The sequence below is a fragment of the Diplotaxodon limnothrissa genome, linkage group LG16 (genome assembly GCF_057381915.1).
Source record: "Diplotaxodon limnothrissa isolate DT_005_m linkage group LG16, D_limnothrissa_male_GT1.1, whole genome shotgun sequence".
In the NCBI taxonomy this organism is placed as follows: Eukaryota; Metazoa; Chordata; class Actinopteri; order Cichliformes; family Cichlidae; genus Diplotaxodon; species Diplotaxodon limnothrissa.
In genome coordinates this window covers 28,137,541-28,163,509 of record NC_140611.1, presented here as the reverse complement: position 1 = coordinate 28,163,509, position 25,969 = coordinate 28,137,541, and the positions used below count along the sequence as shown (strand labels likewise).

General features: G+C 39.3%; 1 protein-coding gene across 1 annotated transcript; it reads right to left on the bottom strand.

The window, feature by feature from the left end:
• Positions 1 to 1,546: 1,546 nt before the first annotated feature.
• On the bottom strand, positions 1,547 to 21,591 carry edar (ectodysplasin A receptor). Its single transcript, XM_085374537.1, has 11 exons — positions 21,544 to 21,591; positions 18,694 to 18,813; positions 15,087 to 15,268; positions 12,791 to 12,876; positions 9,400 to 9,477; positions 9,153 to 9,278; positions 8,979 to 9,053; positions 6,288 to 6,360; positions 2,498 to 2,825; positions 2,330 to 2,393; positions 1,547 to 1,932 (listed from the first exon to the last, which is right to left on the bottom strand). Exons 1-11 carry the CDS (start codon positions 21,589 to 21,591, stop codon positions 1,547 to 1,549), a joined length of 1,566 nt encoding a protein of 521 aa, XP_085230663.1.
• Positions 21,592 to 25,969: the final 4,378 nt, after the last annotated feature.

The window sequence follows — 25,969 nt, the reverse complement described above, 5'->3', positions numbered from 1 at the left end:
GACACAACTGTAGTGCTACCTCCACCGCAACCGACTGCACCGTCTCACCGTTGACAGCGCAGCAACCCCGGAGGCATTTAGTCATTCCTCTGGCCTGGCACTGCTCTTTTTAATGCAGTGATTTTATAGCTTTTCCACTGGGCTTTCAGTGGTTAAGTGGCCCTAAATGCTTAATTAGGTGCTGGAAATCACAGGCACTTTACACCCGCTCTGTAAACCGCAACACTTTAGCCTATTAGGGGCATGGGGAGCCACACGCCAAATAATTAGGGCTGGCGGCAGCACTAGACCACAGTATTGGGGTATAAGATGGAAGAGGGCGAATATTTGAGGTGGAGGGGGGTCAGAGAATGGGTCATTGCTAAGGAAGTACGTGAAGTAAGAGAGTATGTGAGAGATGTGTGTTAAACTTGTAGGCGGTGGACTGCGGACGCACGTGCTTAGATGGAGTACAGGCAGCGGAGTAGTGTTCATTCAGTGTATGGGATTAAAGCTGAAACACTGAACACACCACCTAAAACGAGTCCATGTGTTTTGGGGGTTTTCTTTTTTTTTTGTGAGGTGCTTGGTTGAACTTTTCCATACACAACATCTGCTTGTGATCAGTGTTTCCACATTTACCACACATATGTTAATCAATGAATAAATCCGGTCGGTGTTTTAAAGTAAACAAGAGTGCAAAGTCAACCCAAAACTGATCCTCCAGAATAAAAATATCACAATCCACTCTAGCACACTGTTGTGTGTTTGCTGGTGACTCCACGGTTTAGGGAGAGACGCCAGGGCGTCCACAAACTTCCAGAGTTCGCAAGCAGGTTTACCAAATGTAAGCCGAGCTGAGCTGAAGGATGTTTTCCACTCAGACACAATGACTGCTCTAATCAGCCGTTTTTCCTGTTTTAAGACATGACTGAGTTATGAATGTTCGCTCATGCTGCGGTCACACCAGATCGCTTTCTGTATATGGATGCAAACGTCTGGTTATGTCACTGCGGCAAGGCTTTGGTGAGAAACTTAAGTGAGTGAGCCAGTAGGAAGGCATCCTCAGTCTGCCACTTTCCAGTGACTTTCCATTAGCATGTCATTTCATCTTTTCCTGGTGATTTCTTAAAAAAAATGTTTAGGAAAAAAAAGAACTGTGCATCCAGCGCACAGGCTTTCCACATGATTTTTTACTAAAGTGTTGCATTTATGAAAGTCAAGAATCTATCAAAATGGGAGCTAATTCTGATTCTTATATTCTTGCAAAAGAGAAATTATTTGAAATGGCAAACTTGAGGTTAATGTGAATCTGAGGCCTTTGATTTTGCTCTCTCTTTCAAACACTTTGAAAGAGAGAAAGTGTTTTTCAAACTATTAGCTTTTATACATAAAAGAAAAAAAGGATTGTGGACACTAAAGTCCATCGACATTCTTCATCTAATGGGGTAACGTGTGTATTTAAATGTGCTTTCCTCCTTGTCAGAGCAGTAAATGTCCGTACATACATGTGTACTGTAAGGCAATCAAGTCTCTAAGTCTCTTATGTTTCTGCTTCACTTCTTATTTAAACACTGGCGCAGCGATGGGATGGAGATGGGCAGGGAGAAGGACACACTAACTGGCTGTGAAAACTGCCAATTCCCTGCCGTCCAGCCACTGCTGCCCCCTCGCTACTGCCCAGCACATCTGCACAGAGCGACTCCACGGCATCCAGCCTTTCGATCTGCACCAGGCGAGTAAGTAGGTCGGGGATGCTGTAGCCCGCCGTGCTAACTCTCTCGAAGAGCTGCAGGCCGTCGCTCATGCCGCCGATCTCGTCGCGCTTCAGTCCAAAACTCTCAGCCAGGTGCCTCCAAGTCTTCACCACGGCGGCGTCGCTGCTGTAGGAGGAGCTCAGCATGCGGCTGGCCTTCTCCAGGCAGTCAAAGGGAAGCTCTGTGGGGCTGAGGCCTGGGTAGAGACAAATAAGCTTGTTTCAAAACTTTCATTCAAAGGTTCAGTGGACCTGTAGATGCCATTAACCCCTTAAAACCTATTTTATCATATCGGTTTTTATGAGTTTTTGAGACTTTTACATAATCAGTGTGATATTTATTTCCTCTCAAATATCTGATAAATTGCACAATTAATTTTTAAGCAATAAATTGCAAAAAAAATACAGAAAGTATGGCACAAAAAACTCATATATATAAATTAATATTGAATTATTTTTTTGTTATTTAGCTTTATTTTATGGAGTAGAGTTCGAGGGTCACAGGTTGTCACCAGAAAACTGTGAAACCATCCCACATGTTGTTGATGATAAAACTTGTTACAGAGGATATTTTCCTCTAAGTGACAGATTTACCCTCAGTCGCATTGCAGGCTCTGGCATACAGATCTAGAATCTTTTTCCTCCGACTCTGTAGCATCTGTGAATTAGAAAAAAAAAAACGTTATCCCAAGATGATACTTAACTGAGAATCTGTTCATAATCAGATTTTTTTTCTCCACTATAAAGGCCTCGTCTTCCTACCCCTGGGGTTTTATTGTTGTTGTTGATCCCATTCACACTGCTGATGTGGTTGCTGCTTGCGATGCGGTTGACATTGTTCATGTGGTTGGGACTCGGGATGTTAGTCTGACTGGCTGCGATGCCTGGGGTGCCATTGCATACGCGGCCACGGTCCAAGAGCCCCAGGGAGAGCAGGCAGAGGTCGGGTTTGTTGCCTAGGTTGACCAGGCACAGGTTAGGGTCGAGGTTAGTGGTCTCTGCCGAGCCCTGCTTTTCTGTTCCCGCCTCCTCGTCGCTGTCGATGCTGCGGCTCAACAGCTGCTCATTTTCTGAAGATGCATCATTTTCACTGCAAATATAAACACATACGTAAGTATGCATACATAGGTCGATGATACTCATATTTGCAGGTATTTAAAATGTGAGTATATGGTATGCAGTCGCAAGACCACAGTCAGCAGTCCTCAGTGGATTAGAAGCGGGCACCTCTAAGCTACAGAGGTGTCCACCAACACCTCAATGCCTTAATAATAAACACAAATGCAGTTTGCTTAAGGTGTACAAAGTTTAAAGGGTTAACCCACCTCACTAGTTCCTGGTGAGGATTAGTTATTTCTGTGAACTTCAGAGACAGTGATTGGTGGATTTATTTACCTGCGGGCAGTTCTATTTCTCAATTTCTAGTCTCTATGACTTTTTCTGGCATGCCTTACTTCAGAGGTGAAGGAAAGTTCACTGCCTCACCACCATGCAGTGTTTTTAGCGATCAGTAATCATAAAACATTTTTATTTAATAAATGGAAAATCAGCTATTTGTTTTTAATTTTCCCTAAAAAAAAAAAATCACATTTATTCAACTTAATTTCACCTACTCTGCCTCATCCCGCCGAATTGCTCTATAGCAAGCTGCTGTTCTTTTTATTTAATGACATAATAAATAAGATAAGGTAAATGTACTGAGCTGCCCTAGCTGTAGCTGGGTATGCCAAGTAAACTGGCGACTGCACGTTTACACTTGAACGCTGCTTTTCACGCATAAAAAGCCACTCTTTTGTTGCAGTCAGAGCAATTCTGCCCTGCCTGCTGTAACACTATTACATTAACATGCAAATGGTGACAACTAACACCCAAAGAATGACTTTTGTCTTTGCAAACGTAGCAGGAATCAGAGAAGAATGCTGTTTTGTTGCTGATGTTTCTAAGCAGTTCCTGTGATTGACTGAAATAAGCAGGGCATTTTAAAATATGATACTATGTAATATCATTTTAATACCGCTCCTCTCCCTCTTTCTCTCTCTGCTCTGGATTTTCTCGCAAAAGCGCTTTTTTTTGACAGAGATGCTTACAGAATGCCATTGTTTCGATGTCCTGGACTCATCTTCTAAACACACACACAACATGGCATTGTTTCCCAGACATCTTACACCCACTCTGGCAGCTAATGCAGTGAGTTAGCACATCCTCTGGCATGCTGCTGTACCACACTATTTATGCTGTGGAGTGTGTGTGTGCATATGTGTGGCTCTTTTATTCTCTAATTTACACCCGTCTCAGTATTATCAATCTAAGCGTGCTGACTACGAGCACTGTAACATCTGAACACAGTGCTTCATTGTAACTTTGCGTGCAGTACTGTATGCTTTATGCACATTAGCCACCAGCAGCACTGTCCTCACATGCGGAACAAGATGTAGGTGAAAGAGGAAGGTAAGAAAACTGTCGTTCTTTTGTTGTCTGCCAGGACATGCTTTTACCTGGTGGTGGTTTAAGATGAGGCCTGGAATAAATACCCCTATCCCGCTTGACAACTACCCTCTCTGTTTGTCTCTCAGTATTTGCCAGACTTCAGGGCTCATCTGTAGCCCTCACATCCCCCTCCAAACCCACCTCCTTTGCCTTCTCCAAAGCCACATAATGGCTTTCTACTAAATTAAAAAAAAAAGACAAAGAAAAACCCAAAATGAATGTGTTTTGAACACTACACATATGTGTATGTATATACAGGACAAAACTGCAGTGACTTGTTTTGTGGTCGCTTAATTATGGGCACGTTCCAGAATACTGATTAAAGATTCTCTTTGTTGAGTCTACGGCACCAAATACAAATGCAAACGCACACATTAGTATACACAAACATATAACGCACATTCAGAGAGTGTCGCCTCTTCATTGGGTACACATGTGAAATCTAATGAATCTGCATTTGCCATAAAGTAAAAATTTATGAAAGTAAAAAAGTAATTCTACTTCGTGTGGTTAAGAAAGTCACAGTGGGTGTGCCTAACAGTGAGTGGACATATACATTATTAGCGATACATTTAGCACAGTTATCCTGAAGTCACCAACATTTGCACATTTCATCTATGGATAGTGTTACGCTTGGAAGATAAAAGTATTTTGGTTTGAAGACCACACACAAGTTTGTTCATTTACAATTTAGGAGTAAATGGGTTGGCAGTTATTCTTTCATACCTTATTATTCCTTTTTTGAACTTATTTTCCTAAATGTGATAATTTTTCTGCTTATGTCCACTGGATATGTTTGGCTTCTATAACCTCAGTATAATAAAATTACAAGACCCTTTTTGCTGTTTTATAGAAATTTCATACAGTAAAAAAAGTCAATAAACATTCAGCAGATCCATTTAAACTCATTTGTCTAATCATTATTGTAATTAATAATGTATTTAAAATACTATCGCTGCCAACTTTCTTAGTTTCATGTTGCTAGTACCGGATTGGACCCTCTTCTGCCTTCAGAACTGCTTTAATACTTTGCATAGATTCAACAAGCTGTTTGAAACATTCAGAGACTTCGGCCCATCTTGACAGGCCAGCATGCAGTTGCTGCAAATTTTCAGCTTTTTTCAGTCCGTGATATGAATCTCGTGTTCGACCACATCCCAAGGATGCTCTATTGGATTGAGATCTGGTGACTTTAGAGATGATCTGAGTGCAGTGAACTCATTGTCATGTTTAACACAAGTTTGAGACTATTTGTGATATGTTACCGCGCTTCTAGCAGCCATCAGGATATAGGTACACCATGGTACTTCTGCTGCTGTAATTCCTCTGCTTCAAGACTTGACATGTGGATTCACAGATGCTCTTCTGCATACTTTGGTTTTAACAAGTGGTTATTTGAGTTACCGTTGCCTTCCTGTCAGCTCGAAGCAGTCAGGCGATTTTCCTCTCTGGCATCAAAAACTCATTTTCAGCCAGAGAGATGCCACTCACTGAATATTTTTCTTTTTCAGACCATTCTCTGCAAAAATCTAGAGATGCTTGTGTAGGAAAATCCAAGTAGATGAGCAATTTCTGAACTACTCACACTAATCCATCTAGCATCAACAGCCACGCCACCTTCAAAGTCACTTAAATGACCTTTCTTCCCCGTTCTGATGCTCAGTTTGAACATCAACAGCTTGTCTTGACCATGTCTAAATCCCTAAATCCATTTAGTTGCTGCCATGTGATTGATTGATTGTACTGTAGCAGATTTTCTATTATAGCCTTGGTTATAAAGATCTCACTGGATAAAATAAAGTCTTTTGTTTATCGCCTTGATCTAAATCCCTAAAATCATGCACGTGTGTGTGGAACCCTTCATCTTTTGCAGACCAGTGTAGCTGAGCTCATAACAAGCTGCATGTCAGTTCTTACCGGATCACGCTTTCAGTTTTTTGCTGCCTAAAACTTTAAGCTGCCTGGATTTTTTTTTACCAGCAATCACAGAGAAGCTTTTCATTTTGTCTGAACCTATTTGTGCACTCAGGCTGAAGTAGGCCAGTGAGTCAGACTCTTCTCTCACCTTTTCACAGTCTTCTGAGGAGGAGCTTTCAGTTTGTCGAACTCGTCTTTCTCTGAGAATATCACCACATTGTCTGCGACAACAAAAGAGAGAGCGCACAGGATTACTGGTGTTTTCAGAATAAGAAAACCAAGAGACACACAGAAAACCTCAGTGACCATAAGACATCAAGTGTGCTACAGTACATGGTGTCGAGACACATTATTCACCAAACAAACCCAAAAATATCATCGACAAAAATTCGTTACGAACACACAAGTGATCCACAAGCCCCAAACTAAAAAGAAAAGCGCACCAATCCACTTTTGTCAGCTTTTTTTGACTGCATCAAACGAGCAATTTTTAATCCACATTGGCATCAATTAGAATATAAATATGAACATGGGTTCCTGAGGCTAAAAGCTTTTTTTCCTTAAAACGGAACTGCACTTGGAGTAATACATAAAAATGATTACAGCGGATATTATATTAAATTACACTTACATCATGGACACTGATAGGGATAGACAGCATAATGAGTGAATACCAAAGTGGAACAAGCCCTGTGTGTGTGTGTGTGTGTGTGTGTGTGTGTGTGTGTGTGTGTGTGTGTGTGTGTGTGTGTGTGTGTGTGTGTGTGTGTGTAAGGGTGTGTGTGAAATAAAGCGCCTGTGTCTTTCATCTTGGAGCCTTATTAAGTCAGTGTCTACATGAGTGGCAGATAGCACCGGTAGAGCTCCAAGCAATGGGCTTGTCTCCCAAATACACACACCAGTCATCCAGAGTGCATTCACAGACTCGCACTGACCCAGCCAATTACGATAACCCAAAATTAACTAACAATGAAGACATTTAGCTTTAATGACTCTCTAACCACTTTTTTTTTCTTTTTTAACCTATCACGTCTTAAGTTTTAATGTGTCTGTGGCCAGTGATACAGTAACTGTGTGAGTGTGTGTGTGTTCTCATTTACACCACATGTAAGTGGTTATTCAGCCAGTCTGGGATTGAAATCGAACAGAGCATCATTGTCATGAAAAACGGCGCCTAAAGCAACGTATGACTTCGTCTCTAGAAGCTTTTGCATTCCACCATGATGTATTCATCACGCTGCACGTCTATCAGCCTACACACACACACACACACATAAAGTGTAAAAGCACACAGCTGCATTTGAAAACATAACGCTCCAAATTGTATGTGTGCACATAAATACAGCAGAGTATTAACATTTATACAGGATTCTATTAGATCTGATGAGATGATACAGTTTGTTTGATGACACATGGTCAGCACTGCACTGGTTGCAGGACAGATTTTAACATGTGTCCTATAATTCACATGTGGAAGCTGCTCCAAGCGCTCTTCAAATACAAGGAAACACTTTTTTTTCTTCTTCAGTATGTAATGGTTGCAGAACAGACTGCAATGTCTAACTTCAATCAAAAAGAAAAATCATTATCAGCTGAGCCCAGAGCGCTTCAATAAAGCTTTGGGTAATACATGTGTGGACACCTTGTCCAAAGATAACATTCGGTGTTTGGTTTGACAAAGCCAGTCACTCATTTACCTGAATTAAGGTTTGTAAGGGTTTTTTTCTGCAGGATTTAGTGCTGCCGCGTGGTTTCTATTCATACTTCCGCTGACTGCTGAACGCATTCGTGTCATCGCAACTATTTTTTGAGTCATCTTATAGTCTTTAAAGCTAAGAGTGGAAAAAATGCTAATTAGAGTTGCTCTTGTTTCTCTAATCATGTACATTTGTGTGTCTTTGTGCTATTTGAAGCGCGCTTTTTAAGTTTGATTTAACTTTATCGAGTATATATTTTGGCTAAGCTTTTGAAAATGTGCAACATGTGAGGGGAGTTTATGGAAACATGGTAATGATCAGTTAGTGACTGTCGGCCTGTTTACTTTTACAGATATGAAAACAATGAGAAAGTTAGAGAAGAAAAACAGATGGTCGGCGCATAAACAACCCCTAATGTCCCAAAGTAAATGTATGCTCGTAGTTATTTTGTTTCTACCCTTCAGGACAGGGAACTATCCTCTTGTAATAGATTGTGGAAGAAATATCTTGTGGTATATTAGCTTATAATTGCGTCTATATTAACTAAGTACTCTGAATGATGCCGGTAACTGCAGCTACTTTTCTTCTTAAGCACAGCTGACGTTGGTTTTAAGAACAAAAAGAAAAGGGGGGGAAAAAGCACCAACTTTATGTGGCCTTAGAGTTGAAAGCCAAATTTGTGGCACATATGCTTGAAGTGGAGAGTTCCTCACTGGCTTCCTAGTATCCTAGTTATTAAAAACATGTATTGAACACATGTATTGTATTTGTATTTTTCTGCCTTAAAATGTGAACTTGTTTGACTTGTTTTCAATCCAAGCCATTATCCAATTAAAACAAAGAAAGAAAGAGAGAGCGAGAGAGGATACGCAAGATGGGGTCAAAAGTGTGTCTGCATCTTTACACATGGCCAAAAATGTGGAAAATGTTACAATTGTTTATGCAAGTATATTACTCATATTTCCCATAAACATCGCAATGTATAATCAAAACCATTATAAGGGTCATAAGCGGGATACTAGCACACATGTAAACAAATTAATTGTTTTTTACTACCAATTATGAGAGTGGAAAAAAAACATCTCAAACAATAATAACAGTGTTCGTGTCATTAATTGTAGAGTGTGCGCAGCCTGTCTCACCAGGGACGTCTTTCTTGTCTTCCTGTTTGTTGGTCTGAGCCTCCACTGCTTTCACAACCTGTCCGGAGCAGCACGCTGCCAAAAAACACACGCGCTCATTATAAATATCACAAAAAACGCAAACATCTACTTTTCAGATGAGATTTTGCGCGCGTGTTTGTTTATTCGTCTCACCCTGGCCATTCGGTTTGGCCTTCAGGATGTAAAACATGATGATGAGAACAATGGCGATGGCCATGATGAAAATGGTCGACATGGCGATAATGAGAGCTGTTGCCAGGTGACCCTGTCCGTGGGAATCTGAAAGATGGAGGCAATGATGTAAAGTTATGTGTTGTGAGAAACGAGAGAGAGAAAGAGAAAGAATGGATGATTGATGAGACAGAGGATGATATTTGCGTTTGTGTGTATTTGTGTATACCTTTAATTACAGAAGGGAACACAGTTGTGCTACCACTGTGAAATATTGTTTTTTCTTTCGGTTTGTTGGTTTGCATGCCTGGGAAACAAACACAAACACACACAGAGACAGGCTGAGTGTCGTAATTAAGTCTACTTCGTTAACTGCGGCTATAACACACACATTCTCGTTTATGGATAATTTGGAGTTCACGTCCATCGCCACGCATTTCAACACACGTGACCCGGAAATCACATTACTTCAAGTATTCAGTGAAAACTAAACAAATTCAATTCATTTTTATTTAGATAAAAACAACAAATCACATTAGTCACCTAAAGGCACTTTAGACTTTAGGTGTATTAGAATCCTTTCACCATTTGTGGGTGGCTTTTGTTACCTAATGTCTGTCTTCAGGCTTTATGCTAAGTTGAAATAACTTAATTAATAATTTAATATTTAAACTTCCTATTTAAATATTGAGGATCAAGCAAAGAAATGGTGACTGGTGAGGCCTGCATCCCCATAAATGAGTAAATGTTTCAGATTTCTCCAAAAAGGGAGGTACCCCAGATGCTTCATGGTATGGACATTGGTTATTGGCAAAGTTTGCATCCCATCATTCACTACTGGCAGTGTGTTAGCTTTGGCCTTGCATTTTATTGACCTCAAAAGCAATGCACTGGATCATTCTCCAAACTCTAACATTTCACAAAAGAAAATCATCTGCGCTAGGAGCAGTAAAACTTTATTTCTTTCAGACCTTCTCCCGCTGTAGTAAACAAACTGTTACATTGGGCAGGGTGGACACAAAGCAGTAACTCTCTGTCCAGATTTCCCTCTGTTTCCTATCTGTCCTGCTCTTTTCGCCTCCTCTCACTGTGACTCTTTCTGGATTATTCATCAGCTGCTTTTCCTCTTTCCTAATGGAGCCGTAAACTCATGGCAGCTCATAAATCAACTCTTTTAATCAGTCTTTCCTTTCACCGAGCTGATATACTATAGACCTTGTTGGCATTTGGCTTGCCACTTCCCATGGTCTCAGAGCCTCATATCAACACACACATACACAAACACAGACACATGCACACACGCAGATTGCAGTGTCCTGTGATTGAAGTTATTAACGTGAGGTATCTGTTTAGACTCTCTGGATAAGGATATGAGCCTGATCTGGAATTCTCTTTAGCGTCTTGTGGTTTAATCTCTTAATCATGTCTCGGAGTCTGAACCCAGGCTGAAAAACTGATAATTTCGCTGGGCGATCTGACTGCTTAGGTCCCAACAAACTAAGAAGAGCAGAATTACCCAGCAGTGTGTGAGGTGACACCTCTTACAGCAGAGTTGGCAAAAAAGATTAACATTATGATCCCTGTTGATACTGGAAATGCCATCTTTTTATTTTTAGTGCATTTATGCTCACTTGAGAAACGGCACACAGAAATCAAAAGGTGACCGAAGAAATTGAGCAACGTCTACAGACTCATCAGCAGCCTGCCAAAGGGTAGCATCAGCGCAAGCACAAACATGCTAATCATCTTTTTTTTTCTTTTTTTTTTTTTTCTCATACCCGCCAAAGTTTTAATTATCGCACACACAGAGCGAGGCAGGAGCCAGGGTAATTTACAGATTACATGGCAAGTGTCAGCCTGCCTTCACCTTAAGCAAAGAGAACTCCCAGCTTTCGTATTTACTGTTGGGGGCACATTATTTTTGAAGACCTCATTCAAAGGGATGTAATTAAATTGTGCATGATTTAAAATGTAGGGAAAAATTCATCCAGTCTAAACAACCTAACTCCAGGAAGCCACACTGCATGATTTACATTCATGTCAGGTTTGTTAAAGACTTGATTTATTTGCTTTTTAAACTGATTTGGTATCCCAAACATATCTTAGAGTTATGGTTAAAATCTTTAAAGTAGAAGGGCATTTGGAGGCCAGTGCCTTGTCTTGAAATATAAAAGAATGATCTGGATCGGCACCAACATTTAATGGGTTCTTCCTTTGGCCATGCTTCAGCTTCTCTGAGTTTAATAAAGCCGAGCCGGTATTTTTTTGCATAATATTGCTGAAAGAGAAGCCACAACATCAAAACTTAGATCCACCTTGGCTGAAGCATAACAAGTAGGAAGGTTTAGGAAATACGCAGTTGGTAACCCTTTTACAGTCATCCATACTATAAAAAGCTGAGCTACAGGAGTTTATCAATCCCCCTATCTAACGAAAGGTATTTTCCAGTCTTCAAAATGAGGAGAAATGCAAAATGTTTAAATGAAAAGGGTTTTAAATGAGATTTAATACTTGCTATATTTGCCATTTCTTTGTAGTATTCACATCACTTTATCTTATTTGCATTGCTTTACAACATCACTCAATCACTCATTTCCATGCCTGGGAGAGACAATTAGGTTGCTGTTGAAAATCAAGTGCTTATCCTTACACACAGAAACAAGCACAACATACACACACACACACACTTCACACCCTCTTCTCTGCAGGCCCAGGCTGCTTTTTGGGGTTTCAATCTTTCAAAACACGCTCATTAAATATGACACAATAAAAATAGTTTCCGACTCAAAGGGGATTTTGAGCAATGATGGGACAATGAATATCGTTTGCTTAGCAGGATGTACCAGCCAGGGTCACAAACGCAGTTCAGATCCTGCTGATGTTCTGATCTGCCACATCTGGATGAACACATGGGGGGCAAAGCAGAACTGCAAACGTCTTCAGCACTGCTCATCATTAGAAACACACTAGCACTGTTGAAAGTTTGCAAAAAGGAAAACAACCCACAAGAGACTCTGTGACAATTGTACAATGAAAAAGCAATTAATCTGCTTGCATATCACAACACATCACACATCCACTACACAGCAACTATGCCTCCAATTCAGGACGGTCAAACAAACAAGAAGATGTGACTGCTCAAGATTTATGCGCCGTGTTGCAAGTCTCAAGAAATGTCTGTGATTGCAGCAACAGTTTGCACACACACACACTCACACACAAACATATATAGCATATAGTGTCAGGTAAGCAGAATAACCAGTGAGGCAACGATGTTATTGATAAGCAGCCAAACAGCCCTGTGGAGCCAGAGAAGCACTGATCCGGGGGGGGAGTGGGCGTACAACTTCCTTGTATCCATCAGAGAGTCTGGCAGAACTCAACACAACCTCTGACCTTTAATTGTTTCCTTAAATGGAGCACAGGCTTACGGCAGACATCTGCTTTTCCACTGTCATATTGTACTTCCTTTCATTTAGGAAAAAAAAACTTTAATGTTTGGTAGCTTTTGTAGTTGTTGTATGCATGGATAGAAAAAATTTAGAGTTGGGAGATAACATTTAAAAAAAATGCGTGAAAACAAATGGAGCAAAAATTAAGAAAAAAGTAGCTAAACTTACATTCTTTGGTGTTGCGTGGTGCGTTTTGGCAGGAATGGCAAACCATCCAATAGGGCTTTTCTGACCTGTTCCCCAACCTGTAATACCTGGAAAACACAAAGTGTCTTTAGCAAAGGCAGCAAGAGAAAAACTAAATAGAGAAATCACATAATGTATGAAACGCAAGACTTTCAGACACAACCGGGTTTCAAGACACTTATAAGTTCAACACGATTCAAAAGTATGTGGAAGCAGCGAAGGTTAAAAGTTTGAATCTGTGAGGATATGTACATAATTGATGCCTTGAGGGCACGAAGCGTGGCTTGGTACAGATTTATGAAGTTATGAAGCGTCTGTGGGGGGAAAGAAGAGAGGAAGGTAGTGTATCATTTGTGCTTCAGGGCACAAGTGAAATATCTGAATAAATACACATGATTGCAGATAATTAAGTAATGGTTTAATATAGAACACATATATGAGGTCTTCGCTGTGCAGACACATAAGGAGACATCTGATTCGATGTTTGTAATGGACTTTAAATATAACCGTAACAGCAAACTCAGTCCAACAGTTCATGAGAATAAAAAAATGGCATCTTATTCACTTATGATGAGCAGTTTTTTTTCAATACATGACAGTCAATAAAGAATTGATTGATTTATTTATTAACAGAATAATAATTATTATACTGGAAAAACACCACAAATTATAAATTTTTTAGCAGGTCTTATTGGGATTTGGTGCTTTTCAAATTAAATTTGAAAATTAGAAGACAGCAGATCATCATCCAGGCGATGACAGGATGAGATGATTTCAACATTAGACTCCTTGTGATAGTGTGGGATGTTTCTTAAAAAATCCCCTAATTATGAATTTCCTACCTACTATATAATATATCGCTATATTGCCCACATGTAACCAAAAAAATGTTTCCAATGAAATATGATTGAATAGAAAAAAAAAACAAAAAAATAAACTCAAGCAATTTATCGGCGGCGACACAACATGATTGATGATGCAAAGGGCAAATAAGGAAGAGGGAGGAGAGGAAGGTCTGGCAACATTTAAAAGCCCCTTATTGACTTAATATTTATGTGGCATGGGGTTGCAAAGACAACTGCCATGTGTAAATTGAAAAGTGCAAGATTTAGTGTGTATTCATACAAAGCGAGAGGATGTATGAAACCGAATGGAGCACGGCAGCCTATTCACATGCTAAATAATGCATCCGAGTGCGAATCATATTAAAAATGCATGCTGTACAGTAAATCGACGCTTGAGTAGAACATCCATTCAGGACGTAATCAGCCGTGTCTGTTTGCCTAAAGATGAGTTGTCATAAATATCCTTCTTTGGCAGAATTAACTGGCATCCATAGCAAAGTTATCCATCTCTGTAAATTTATCAGGAGACAGCAGTATACGGCTGCGATGTGTACAATTAGACTGAATGAGTCATCTGGGAAATGTTGATCTTACCAACTAAAATAACCACGTCTGTTGTATCTGCCTTGATCAGATTAAGTACCTTGTTAAGAAAAAAACAAAACAAAGCAAAAAAAAAAGTCTCTTTAAAAAAGTCACATGCTTATTTTATTTTCATAAGATCTGTACTTTTCTTTTTCAGACTGCACGTGACTACTCTTTTATGTCTTTTGTATGTCAGGCTGCTTTTAAATGTACTTTATGGAGTTCTGATCACAATTAGTCCTACAAAGCACCTGGATCCATTCTTTCTTCTTCTTGTGTCTGCATGCAAAGGGCGATTTGTTCGAGTGATGTCATTGGTTTTACACCAGTCAGTGTTCTATAGGTGGCAGTAGTGTGCCAAGAAATGCAGGAATGCATCAGGAAAAGGTAAAAAGAACTTAGAAACTAAGCAGCTAAAACTGGAGGCAAACAAATGTTCGAGTCATTTTTAAATATAACATTGAGCCAGATGTTTTAAGGCTTAAGCACCTGTTTTTCTTATGGGACACGTATTTACAAGGACATGTAAGAAGACGCACCAGGAAAAAAGTGACAGTTCACATGTCATTTGCGTATTTAAAAGGCTACAAAGGCTATTTTTTTATTGACACACTACCTTATTATTATAATGCAAAGTGAATAACAGATGGGTGAAGCTGACCATAATGACATGGAAATTCATCGCATGCATTTGTCTTATTTACCATTTAACATTGATTAAGTAACTGAAGCCAATGAAAAACACTGAGTATATTTTAATAGTTCAATGATTCTTTGTGTGATCATTTAAAAGGTGTCCTGCATTGTGTGTTAAATGGCTGTTGCCTCTGCTTGTTAGTGTGCTTTACCCAGGTAAACAGGGTCCACACTCTGCGTCGCGTTCGGGAGTTCCTGGTATGTGAACAGTGGCACTATAAAGCGCATGACAGTCTGTGTGACGTTTGCAGATCTCATATTTCCCTCCGGAGTATTTTCCCTTTGGGCACAACACGCAGGTAAAGCCTTCATCCTTCACACCATGACCGCAGGTCTGCGAAGCACACACAAAGACATTTTTTATAAAGAGACGTTTTCAGTTTTATGATCAATTATTAAATCAAAAAAACAAATGAATACAATTTACAGATCACTGACATTCCAACTGTGACGTGGACACACACATTATAAAACAGTGATGTGTTTCTCTGTTCTGAGACAATCTGACATTACTTTTTCAAAAGACAAGAGGAAAATCAGATTTTTCGCTGCGCATGCTTTTCAATGACTGGTGTTGTTTAAGATGACTGGTATGTTTTCAAGTATCCATCTCCTCCCATCTCCACATGGTAATTCCTCTCAGTTAGGAGGCCAAACAGGCCACACGCAAACACACACATGTAAAAACACATCAACCTCTTTCTCTTTTTCGCTCCTTTCATCTTTCATTTCCATCCCACTTTCATCTGTCTATTAAAAAAAAGCCTATGCCTCTTAGCTTTAGGCTACAGCAGGCTGACTCTTACAGAAATCTAATATTCTCTCCCTTCTTTTTTTGACGTCCGTGAGTCTCGGTGTGATTGTTTGATATAAAACCGTGCTGGGTTATCGGCAGGATCTTGTCGCTTTGAGTTAAAGCTCTCGTTGGATCATTTATACTCAAGATTACAGTGACTCAAATCTTCTCCAGAATGATTAAGAACTCGTTCCTTTGAAAAGCAAATTGATGCCTTTTTGAATCTTGCTTATTATAGGAGTTATGGAGGTGAGTGAAACTCAGATAGTTATGCTTGTATTATAATACTTGACCGTGAAGAGAAATAAAGGCGATTACCTCAGACTTGCAGTGCATATTATTCATCAAACGCTGGGGTTACAAGGGACCATAATCACAATACACAATACAAGATGCAATCTGATGTAAAACTTCTGTACTTCTTCACTTCCTCAATCTTTCCTCCCCCCACCAACCCTTCCACCAAAATCAGAAATGTAAGGGTGGGCTGTTAACTAGCCTGGAAATCTGCATACAAGATGTGCACTGAAATAGGTCTTCAATATCTCTCTGCACTGTGTGGAGTCTTGCATAGTGTCTGTGCGAGTGTGTGCGGGCATGTACTTTTTGGAGTCTCTGTTTTGAGCAAGAACTTTCTGGTTATACTGTGACACACATGTACATGAAACATGTCAGGGAAACAGAAGAACAAGTGACAGACTGTTCCAGACTGTGGCACCTAAAGGATCAGAGTGCAAAGAGGGCTTTCATGTCACTGATGAAACTACTCGAGGTTTACATTCAAATGGCTGCAATACTCCTTGATTATCAGACTGAGCTTCCCATCAGGTGGAGAAAGAGGAGAAAGATCATTTGATTTCACCAGCTGCTTTATAGAAGTTTCTGTTAACATGCGGAAACACAAAGCAGGAATGAGGAAAGCACCAGAGGAGAGAACTAAGATAGAAACAAAGGGTTTAGTGCACTGTGATCACTTCCATGCAAATGTGTAATTGTGGGTTTTTTTGTCTGCCTTTGGGGATCATTAAAATACTTGCTTTTTCTGTGATCTTGTTTTTTAAGCTCTTTAAATACAGAATGCACTACAACATCCATCCAGCTGCTGCTAATTTTGCCCGTCCAGCGCTGAGTCTAGAGTGCCGAGCGTTTTTTTTGTCAATTTTAATAGGCTGCTGTGGTTAAAAACTGCCACTGAGCAGTCAGAGTGCCGAGGGAACCTGCAGTATTGGGTGGTTTGTCCGTTCATAACATCATGCCTAATTTGAGGTGAGTCGCATTCAGCTGGAAAATCAGTGACGCCACATAATTCAGTGCGCCGGTACAAATCAGATCCTGAGGACATTGTCAGTCAAATTCACCGTTGCATCCACGCAGCCCTTATAAAGCAAGACAGTTTGAACTGTTAGTCTTAATTAACAATACCTAGAGGGTGTTTTAACATTTTATATTCATTTTTTTAGTCGGGTTTATGTCATTTATTTTATTTTCAGCAGCATAAAATATGAGACAAAACAGTGTGCCATGTTTTCTGTTTTTGATAAAAAGGTTCTTCTAAAATTCATTCTGTTTTGTAAAATCCGTATCTATATCAATATAATTTATAACTCTTACTACTATGCAAATTTAGATTTAAATTGCACTTATACAGCACTTTTCTCCTTTATTTGAGCTCTCAAAAGGCTTTCTTACAAGCCACATTCACACACACACACACACACACCTACACAAGTGTTTTTTTTGTCTAAGAGCTTTTAACTTAACATTTATACATTCAAACACCGGGGGCAACTCAGGGCTCAGTGTCTTGCCCAGGGATACTTCCGCTTGCAGACTAGAGGAGCCATGGATCACATGACCGACATTCCAATCAATAGATGACCCACAGCTGCTTTAAAGGACATCGACTTTAGATAAGTAGTTGGAGAAGTTGGATTTTTCTTTCTATGTTTTGATCAAATGATTTAAGCATTATTCATGCAGGTTAATGAGCCCAGAGAATCCAGCTTCTACTGAACAGACACATGTATACGCACAAATATATATATAAAAGTAAATTCTAATAAAGGGTCTGCTCAAAATATTAAATAAATGCAGCATATAGATTTCCTGTTTATGCACAAGAATTCTACAAATGTTGAAAAAATATCATTGCTTTTTTACCACACAATAATGTAGTTGGTCTCACTACTGCTTGAAGTCAAGGGTGCTACCTGAGCAAAGCATGCAAGAGGCCAAACTTATGACTTATTGGGAATTCTGGATATTTGCCAGCTCTGTTTGGAAACGGGTGCCTCACAATGTCTTTGTGCTATTTACCTGGCAGGATAAAGACCATACACTGTTCTGCTTTGACTAAGTAGGACACTTGCGTTCCCATAAGCAGCTCCACCAGTAATACTGAGAAAAGTTTAAAGATGTAGAGCATGTGTGAAAACAGCTTGTAATTCATTCTGTTCACCCTTGAGTGCAGCTGTCTCTCTCAAGCGGGTGTGGCACCCCTAGGTGCCTACTGAAGCATTTACCTGCACTTTGTTTGCTTTGGCTGTTGGCAGACTGACTGACGAGGGCTAAATCACTATGTGACTACTGCAAGCCATTCACTGTAATGCATGCCTTCACGTTGAAGTCAATGATAGCAATAAACCATAAAGAAATTGTTCATTTAAATTAAGGCACCCTTCACCGTGCAGCTATGTGTGCGTGCTGTGTATTTGTATATATGCGTATGTGTTGGAATGCATGGATTGTGGGTGGTCTAAGCAAAACTGACACCTACATTCAAAAAGTCCGTTTTTTCTTCAGTTTTTGACGGTCTTAGTTTGATGATGATTCGCTACTGCATTTCCTTCACTCGTGCTGTCAGTTGATTCCAACAGTTGATTTCAAAATGTACTCAGATAGTGTAAAAATTTTACGACTTAAATTAACATTTTTTATGTATGAGTGCATGCATGCATTCTCACCATATATGGCTCATGTCCTGGCTGGCACTGAGGGCAGGCCTGGCAGCTGTTACTGGTCTGGTTGAAGAACTCATTCTGTCCACAGATGTTATATTCTGCACTAGCAAACACACAACACACCTGGAGGAAGAGAAAGAGAGTCAGAAAAGTGGAGTCGAGATCAGACGAAATAAGGACAAAACAACATATAATAACTTGTGAAAACAGAAATGACAGATACATACTACTGCTGACAGACTCCCTGTGCAAGACATGTTTGCAACCGGCAAAAAGATTAAAGGCACTGCTGCTTAATAGATCCAGATCGACGCCTAATCTAACAGATTTATCACACGGCTAATATTACTTATTTGCTGATCTATCAGTAGTGGAATTTGTAATTTCCAATAAATCATAATCAGAAGAAACACTCTTCAACTATGTTACAAGTGTTGACATTGCATAGTTTGTCTACCAGAGGGCACTCTGCAAGTTTCCCAATACTAACAGTTGTGTTTGGAAATACAACAACCAGCTTATTCAAGCAAAAACAGATCAGTAAACAAACAGCTACACTGTTGTAGTTGTTTATTTACTTAATCATCCAATATTTTGGACTATCAGATATTTAAATCACCTAATATTGGTATTGGTATTTGCCTTAAACATCATTTTTTAATTCTTATTATCATAGTTTAAGTTCTGGAAAAGCAGATACTCCAGTTTCGCCACAAAGAAATGGCTGATGATATATATAGGGCCTACATCCATCTTTCATTTTATTTATAGAGTCTATAAATAAAGTTAAACATCCATGAATCAGCATCTTCACTTTAACTGGAAATAAACAAGCAGCAAATAAAACAAACATGTTGACTTCTTTGTCTGCAATAGCTCAGATGGAGACCATCGTTAGCTGTCCTCATGTCAAACAAGAGTTTGCATGATCCCATCAATTGAATGTGTGTGTATTTGTTTGTGGTTGTGTTACTCATCTTGTTTAGACATAAATATATCTGCACAGTAACTCATTAACCTCAATCGCTGAAGTGTGAGGTGAAGACCTGGTTTAGACCTTTCAGGTGTAGGTTAGGGTTGCATGAAGAAAAGTTGTGGTATTGGTTAAGATTTGGAAATGAACGCAAGTCAGTATAACATCCTCTAAAATGTGAAAATGTGACGGTGTAGCCTATGTGTCTTTGTGCCGTGTCACTGTGGCTCACTGTAATAAGTAGCAGCTGGTATTTATAGCTTTACCAGCACACTTTGTCCTTTTCCAAACAAACAAACTGACTTTTAAAAATAATTTGCAGTCCAGAAAATGATGGAGTGAAAGTAAATGAGTGCATGACTGTGCATGACTAAGTTTCTCCATCTTCTCTCTATTGTTTAATAACATCTCCCACTCACTGTATTCTCCCTAATAACCATCTCATGTCAGCAGAGATAAGGCACCATTTAAATAAATATACATCTACACCACGAGTGTGTTTATGTGTCTAGATATTCAGTATTTGACTGCATATATTATCTCATACCAGATATTTGGTGAGTCAAACCAGATCCTCCAGATTAGCTTGCAATAGTTCACAGGTTAAGTAGTGCTTCCAGTGATGAGTAAATTAAAACTGGTGGATTTAAAATGTTTAGTTTGAAACTGAAATCCTTCGTTTAAGAGCTAGTGTGGAGTCACTGAGAGCAATCACTTTCTGCAAGAGACATTTAGATATTGTCTTTCTTTGTGTCTTTATTCATTTAACAGTTACAACACATGCTAATCGACATCAAGATACCAAAAATATTTAAAGATTTAAAGATGCCAGATTTGATCAAAACTGCTGTTTTACATCTGGTTTCCCAGGGAAAGTCGCATAAAAAAAGAGATTCAGCAAAAACAGATATTAATACCTCATCAGAGAGAAATTCGTTTCAAATGGTCACAGACCTGGTTTCCCATCAGCTTCTTTAAGATGAGCTTTAAATGTGGGATAAGTAGAGTGCTCGTTTATTGTCATTAGTAAGCTGTTCTATTTACTTCCCTTTACTAACAGCACAGATTGTCCAACTGCAGTGCGCAAAGAAAAGCTTTTCTTTGCAAGCTCCTTTGACTACGATGACCTGGATGACTGAGAACCTTCACAGACGAACAGATGAGTCGCCCCCTGCTGGCCTTGCAAGTGTATGCATGTTTAAAGCACATCGGCTTTCAATTTTTTTCAATGCAACTGATGTATTTAAAAAGCATTTAAAGCAAGATGACGCATTCTTTAACGTCTAATAATTATCTCAGCCTATAGAATTAAAATTTAGCAGAAAGTAAGGGGACTGCAAATAATATAGTGCTAGTATCCATCACTTCTATAATCATCAAAATGGTGATATGTTGTATGACAGTAGCCGAGAAGTATACTGTCTGTCATTCTGGGAAAGAGGTTAAGATGAGGGTGTGTGTCAGAAGACTGCCAGTAGGTTTCAACATCAAAACAAGCTGAGAATCTCCAGATTGTAAGACAGATTGTAAAGATATCTGTTCTATAAAAACTGCAAGCTGCTGGCACATAAAACCACAAAGTCTGTTTTTTTCCTGTGCCAAATGTGGAGTTTATTATGGCTGCGAGCCATACTGCTGGACCAATATGGGTTTCTGAGGGGTCAGCATCAAAAACAAGATGACGAAGTTAAATTAAAGCTACTGCTTTATGATTTTAGAAGAAAAGAAGAAAAAAGTAAAGAGAAGAGCAGAGGAATACAAACAGCCAAAGATAAGGGGTGGAGAGGGGGAGTAAGTGATGTATGAAGATATGCAAGGGAGAAGATTTTATCAAATATAAGGTAAAATAAGCGGATATGAGGCAGGAGAGGAAAACTTACTAATAACGAGGACAGAAAGATCGACTTCTTCTCCCTCCTTTCTGACATTTTTGTGTGTTCTTCCTGGGAGAGCTGAGAGAAAGACAGGTTGTTAATTCGAATTATATTCATGCAAACATTCCAGCATTCAGACTCCTGCTCAAAACTTCAATCATAAAACAGCATTGTTATGAATCTCAGCATCCTGCCGACAGCAGTGCTGTCAGTGGGGATATTGTGTGTCTGTGTGTGTGTAAGTGTCGGTGTGGCCCAAATGACTTCACTCTCATGCTGATAGCACGTCACACCAAGAGCAAGTAATAGCAACAGAACAGCCCATGGCATTCTTCTGACTCATAACTACAAGCACACATCACCGTTGGCTAACCTCTGCTTCAATAAAGGTTGGTGATATCACTTAACAACATTTAATTATACGCCTATTTCTTTGTTATGTCTCTGTCACGTTAGGTTAGAAATTTTCTCCAAACCTCAACCTCAGCTGAAACGCGAGTAAAAACATATTTCAAGCTTAGTTTCACACTGATGGCTGCCACTTAATAGTGCAACTAATATTTAATGCTAACCTGGTATGGAACCAGGGTGGAAAAAGTTGGCTTGCAGTAGGGTGTAAATCCCCAGAGTAATGTAGTCGATCAGTAGGTAATAAATCAATTTGATGTTTCTAATTCAGTTTATAGTTCTGCTAAGCACAGGTTAAAGGAGAAGGAAAACACTTAAAATAAAATGCCTAGGATCCATTTTCAAATCATACTTCCACAGCTACTGCGATCATTAAGTTGACATTAGGTAAACAGCAATTTTACATTTTGTGATTGTTTCTGCAAACACGCTAAAATATTCTTTACCTCGCTGCTAAACGGTTTAATGACAAGCTAACGCGAAAACGAAGAGTTTGCAAAGGTCGGGAAAGCTATAAAATCCCGGACGAAGAGAAAGCTTGTTTAGTTTGGTTTTTGTGAAATGACAGCTGTGTTTGGATATAAGGTTGTTGATAGCAGCACTTCATAAAACATGTGTGTATTCCCCCTTAATGTGCCAGAAATTAATCTGCTGTGTGGTATTGTTTGATTGCTTGTTTATTTCTTGGAAATGCAAGCGTTTCCAAGAAAGTGTCTCTGATTTTAGTCACTGTATGTTTGTCCTGCACTGAGTATACAGCATTTCTGTGTGTGTGTGTGTGTGTGTGGCTGTCTGTGTCTATGTTTAAATACCATTCACTGATATATTTTGCTTGTAACATTAAATTACTAAATTATTATTAAGTCATTAGTTTATCACTGTCAACGGGGAACTAAATACATATGTCTCCGAGTAACTCAGCTGGCTGGGATCCGTTCTAATTATTATTATTATTATTATTTCTACCTTGCTAGTCCGTCATGGCATAGATTCAACAAGGTGCTGGAAACATTCCCCAGAGATTTTGGTCCATACTGACTTAATAGCATCACTTAGCTGCTGACGTTTTGTCACAAATTTGAGTACAGTGAACTCGTTGTCAGACTGAGATGATTTCAGCTTTGTGACATGGTGTGTTATCCTGCTGGATAACAGGCATCAGATAATAGATACAGTCATTTTTCTGCCTGTTTATAACGGGTCATGACACATACTAAATACTGGATGACACATCATTATGCAAATGAACAGATTTTTTTTTTGTACTTTCAAGTCACAATTTCCGGTGTATCTGTGGCTCAGTACAGTTAACATTTTTTTTCTTCCTGCAATATAAAATTAAATAACATTTTTGTTTGAAGAATCCACAAAAATCCCAACATGTTTGAATCCTGATTATATGGTCATCAGCTATCAAAAGAACATTATACAAAAAAGTACGTGACCTCATTAAAATCGGTCATTAAAATCAATTTCATATTGTTCTATGATATCTTTTTAAGTATGGATCAGTTTAACAGTCATCAAGATGCATTCATGGAAATTAACAACAGCGCTGTCTTGTAGCAGGACTGGCTTTCATCATCCATCAAGGCAATGACTCCCCGACATGTACCAGTAGTTTTAGCTGCCTAAATCAGAAAACCAGCAAACACATGCACTGACACTTTGATAAAAACGTGTTTTACCGTTTTAACCGGTGTGGCCCCAGGTCAGATCAGATCAGTTTTGCACACTGACGGCTGAACTTTAAATCCATCTGAACTTGTCGAGAGTATCAAAGTATTTTTGTGTATGTGTCAGTGTGTCTGAGAGACAAAAAAAGGAAGAGACCACAATTATCTGAGGTCACAATCTGTCTGCTGCCTGGCTCCAAACCTCTAAATTCATTCTTCCCTGTCTCACACTTGACTAAAAACCTTCTGATCTTCAACGATGGCTAATTCTACAAACCCAGAGGTTTGATCTTGCTTAATTACAGCATCCACATACACGCACATGCACACACGCACATGAACACACATATACGGGGGCTATAAATGCGCACAATTCGCTTTTAAGGGCAGAACAGGCTTAATTGCACAAGTACTTGTGGTAAGACCACAACCGGTGTGTGTGTGTGTGTGTGTGTGTGTGTGTGTGTGTGTGTGTGTGTGTGTGTGTGTGTGTGTGTGTATCACTGCTGAAAAGGAGATAAAAGGGGAGACAGTTTTTTTTTTTTTTTGAAATCAGGAAATTAAGATCTGCCAAATGGCTATGGACCCCCTCAAGGCTTCTCATTATGGGGTTAAAGTGATACACACATAAACCCAAGCACAACACACACACATAACTCCAACATGTGTCTTCTGACAGTCTGCTTTACCTCTTTCAACCCGCACGCTGTCTCTCTAACCTCAGCTTTCTCTGTCGGGGCAGGTCTAAGATGAAAGTAAGCCTTTAACCCCCCCAAGGGTATTAATCTTCTAACGATCCTAAAATCACCGATAAATAACCCTTGTGTCTTTAGCTGTGTCATTACTAAGTAAGAGTGTAAGCTGCTCTTAGTTACACAGCAAATGTACTGTGTATGAATCACAGTCCAGCATTGTTCATCTGTAGTACATTTTTACAGTAGTAAACATTTTCGAGAAGCCTTTTGGTGCCTCGCTGGCTTCATTAGCTCTGTCTTCATGTCTGCTTTTCATTTGGTTGCATCTGATTGCTGTTTTTGTTAGCGGAAGAAATTAAATGTGCAATACCACAAAGCGAGGGGGTGGCAATTTATCTCGCTTCATTTCAAAAATGCACAATTTCAAACGCATTAACCTTAAACGCATGTAACACTAATCAGCAAGACCTAAAGAAGGCATCTTTTGCCAAAGCTGTTTGGCCTACAGTGACAAGTATAATGCTGTAATGTTGCTAAAGATCCAGAGCAGAACTTCAAAGCGGGTTAAAGTCTGTATTGATATGGACTGCAACAAAATGTGTCAGCTAAATGTGATAGACTTACTTAAAGTCATTATGGTGATGTTTACATCCTGCAGGTGAAAGGAGATGTTGGTCTTTGGAAATTCCCATAGATTACATCATACAAGGACTAAGTAGACAGGCTCCACGTCTTTCTTGCTAATTCCACTTGTCCTCTTTTTTGTGCAAGTGAAGCAATGTACCACTCATAGACGTGGCTTAATGTGCTCAATGTGCTTGAATTTTTGCAGTAATGCTTTAGATTTTAATGCATAAGTAAATTATATATGTTCAAAGAAAACACTAAAGGCTGTCAAGTGTGTAAGTGTGTGTAAGTCCAATGATTAGTTTATGCGATCTACTTTTTTATGGGAAATGGACTAATTCTATCTATCGTGTCAACAATCACTATTTGGACGGAACAGACAGTCGCAGTCTGTTCAGTCTGAGGACTGAAATTCGTATGAGTTGTATAGTGGACTAATTACAAGTCGTGATACCATAGCTGTTGGAAGCTATGCAAGTGATTCTGTGTGTTTTTGTGTGAGGTCATGCTACACTTACTGGAGCAGAAATGACCACAAATGTGGTTCAGAGTACTTTGTCCAGTGTTTACGTGAGGATGTCCACCCTGAGAACGTGAGCAGACAGGCTGTGTGTGCAAGCTGTTAATTTATTAACTTAAGTTAGTCAGAAAATCGAGTCCTGTAGCATGTGTGTGAAATTGTAAAAAGACGTATTTTAACTTGAACCAAGACAATTTTCTAATAAGTTGTTTTTGTGATCAGGTTTTGTCAAAATAAACTAAACGGAATGAAGAGAAAACTTGAAAATGATGCCAGGTGTATTTGTGCTCTTCAACCCATCTTGTCTGCTTATACAGACTTTCTTAAAAGTGCAAATTCTCATATATGTAATTTCAATCCAACTTTACCTGTCAATGTAGCTGTCTAGTTCTTTAGATGTTAATTCCAATGAGATCATTTAGTCAGGGGATTATTATATAGTTAGAAACATAGTGCTAAAGTTTTTCATTATGTAGTACAATGAGGGGATTGTCTGACCGGTCCTA

Coding starts and splice junctions, on each gene's coding strand:
- edar (XM_085374537.1), bottom strand. CDS start 21,591: ATGTCAGAAAGGAGGGAGAAGAAGTCGATCTTTCTGTCCTCGTTATTA. Junction 9,279..9,399: donor GTTCCCTTCTGTAATTAAAG/GTATACACAAAT, acceptor TCCATCTTTCAG/ATTCCCACGGACAGGGTCAC. Junction 2,826..6,287: donor CCTCAGAAGACTGTGAAAAG/GTGAGAGAAGAG, acceptor TTATATTTGCAG/TGAAAATGATGCATCTTCAG.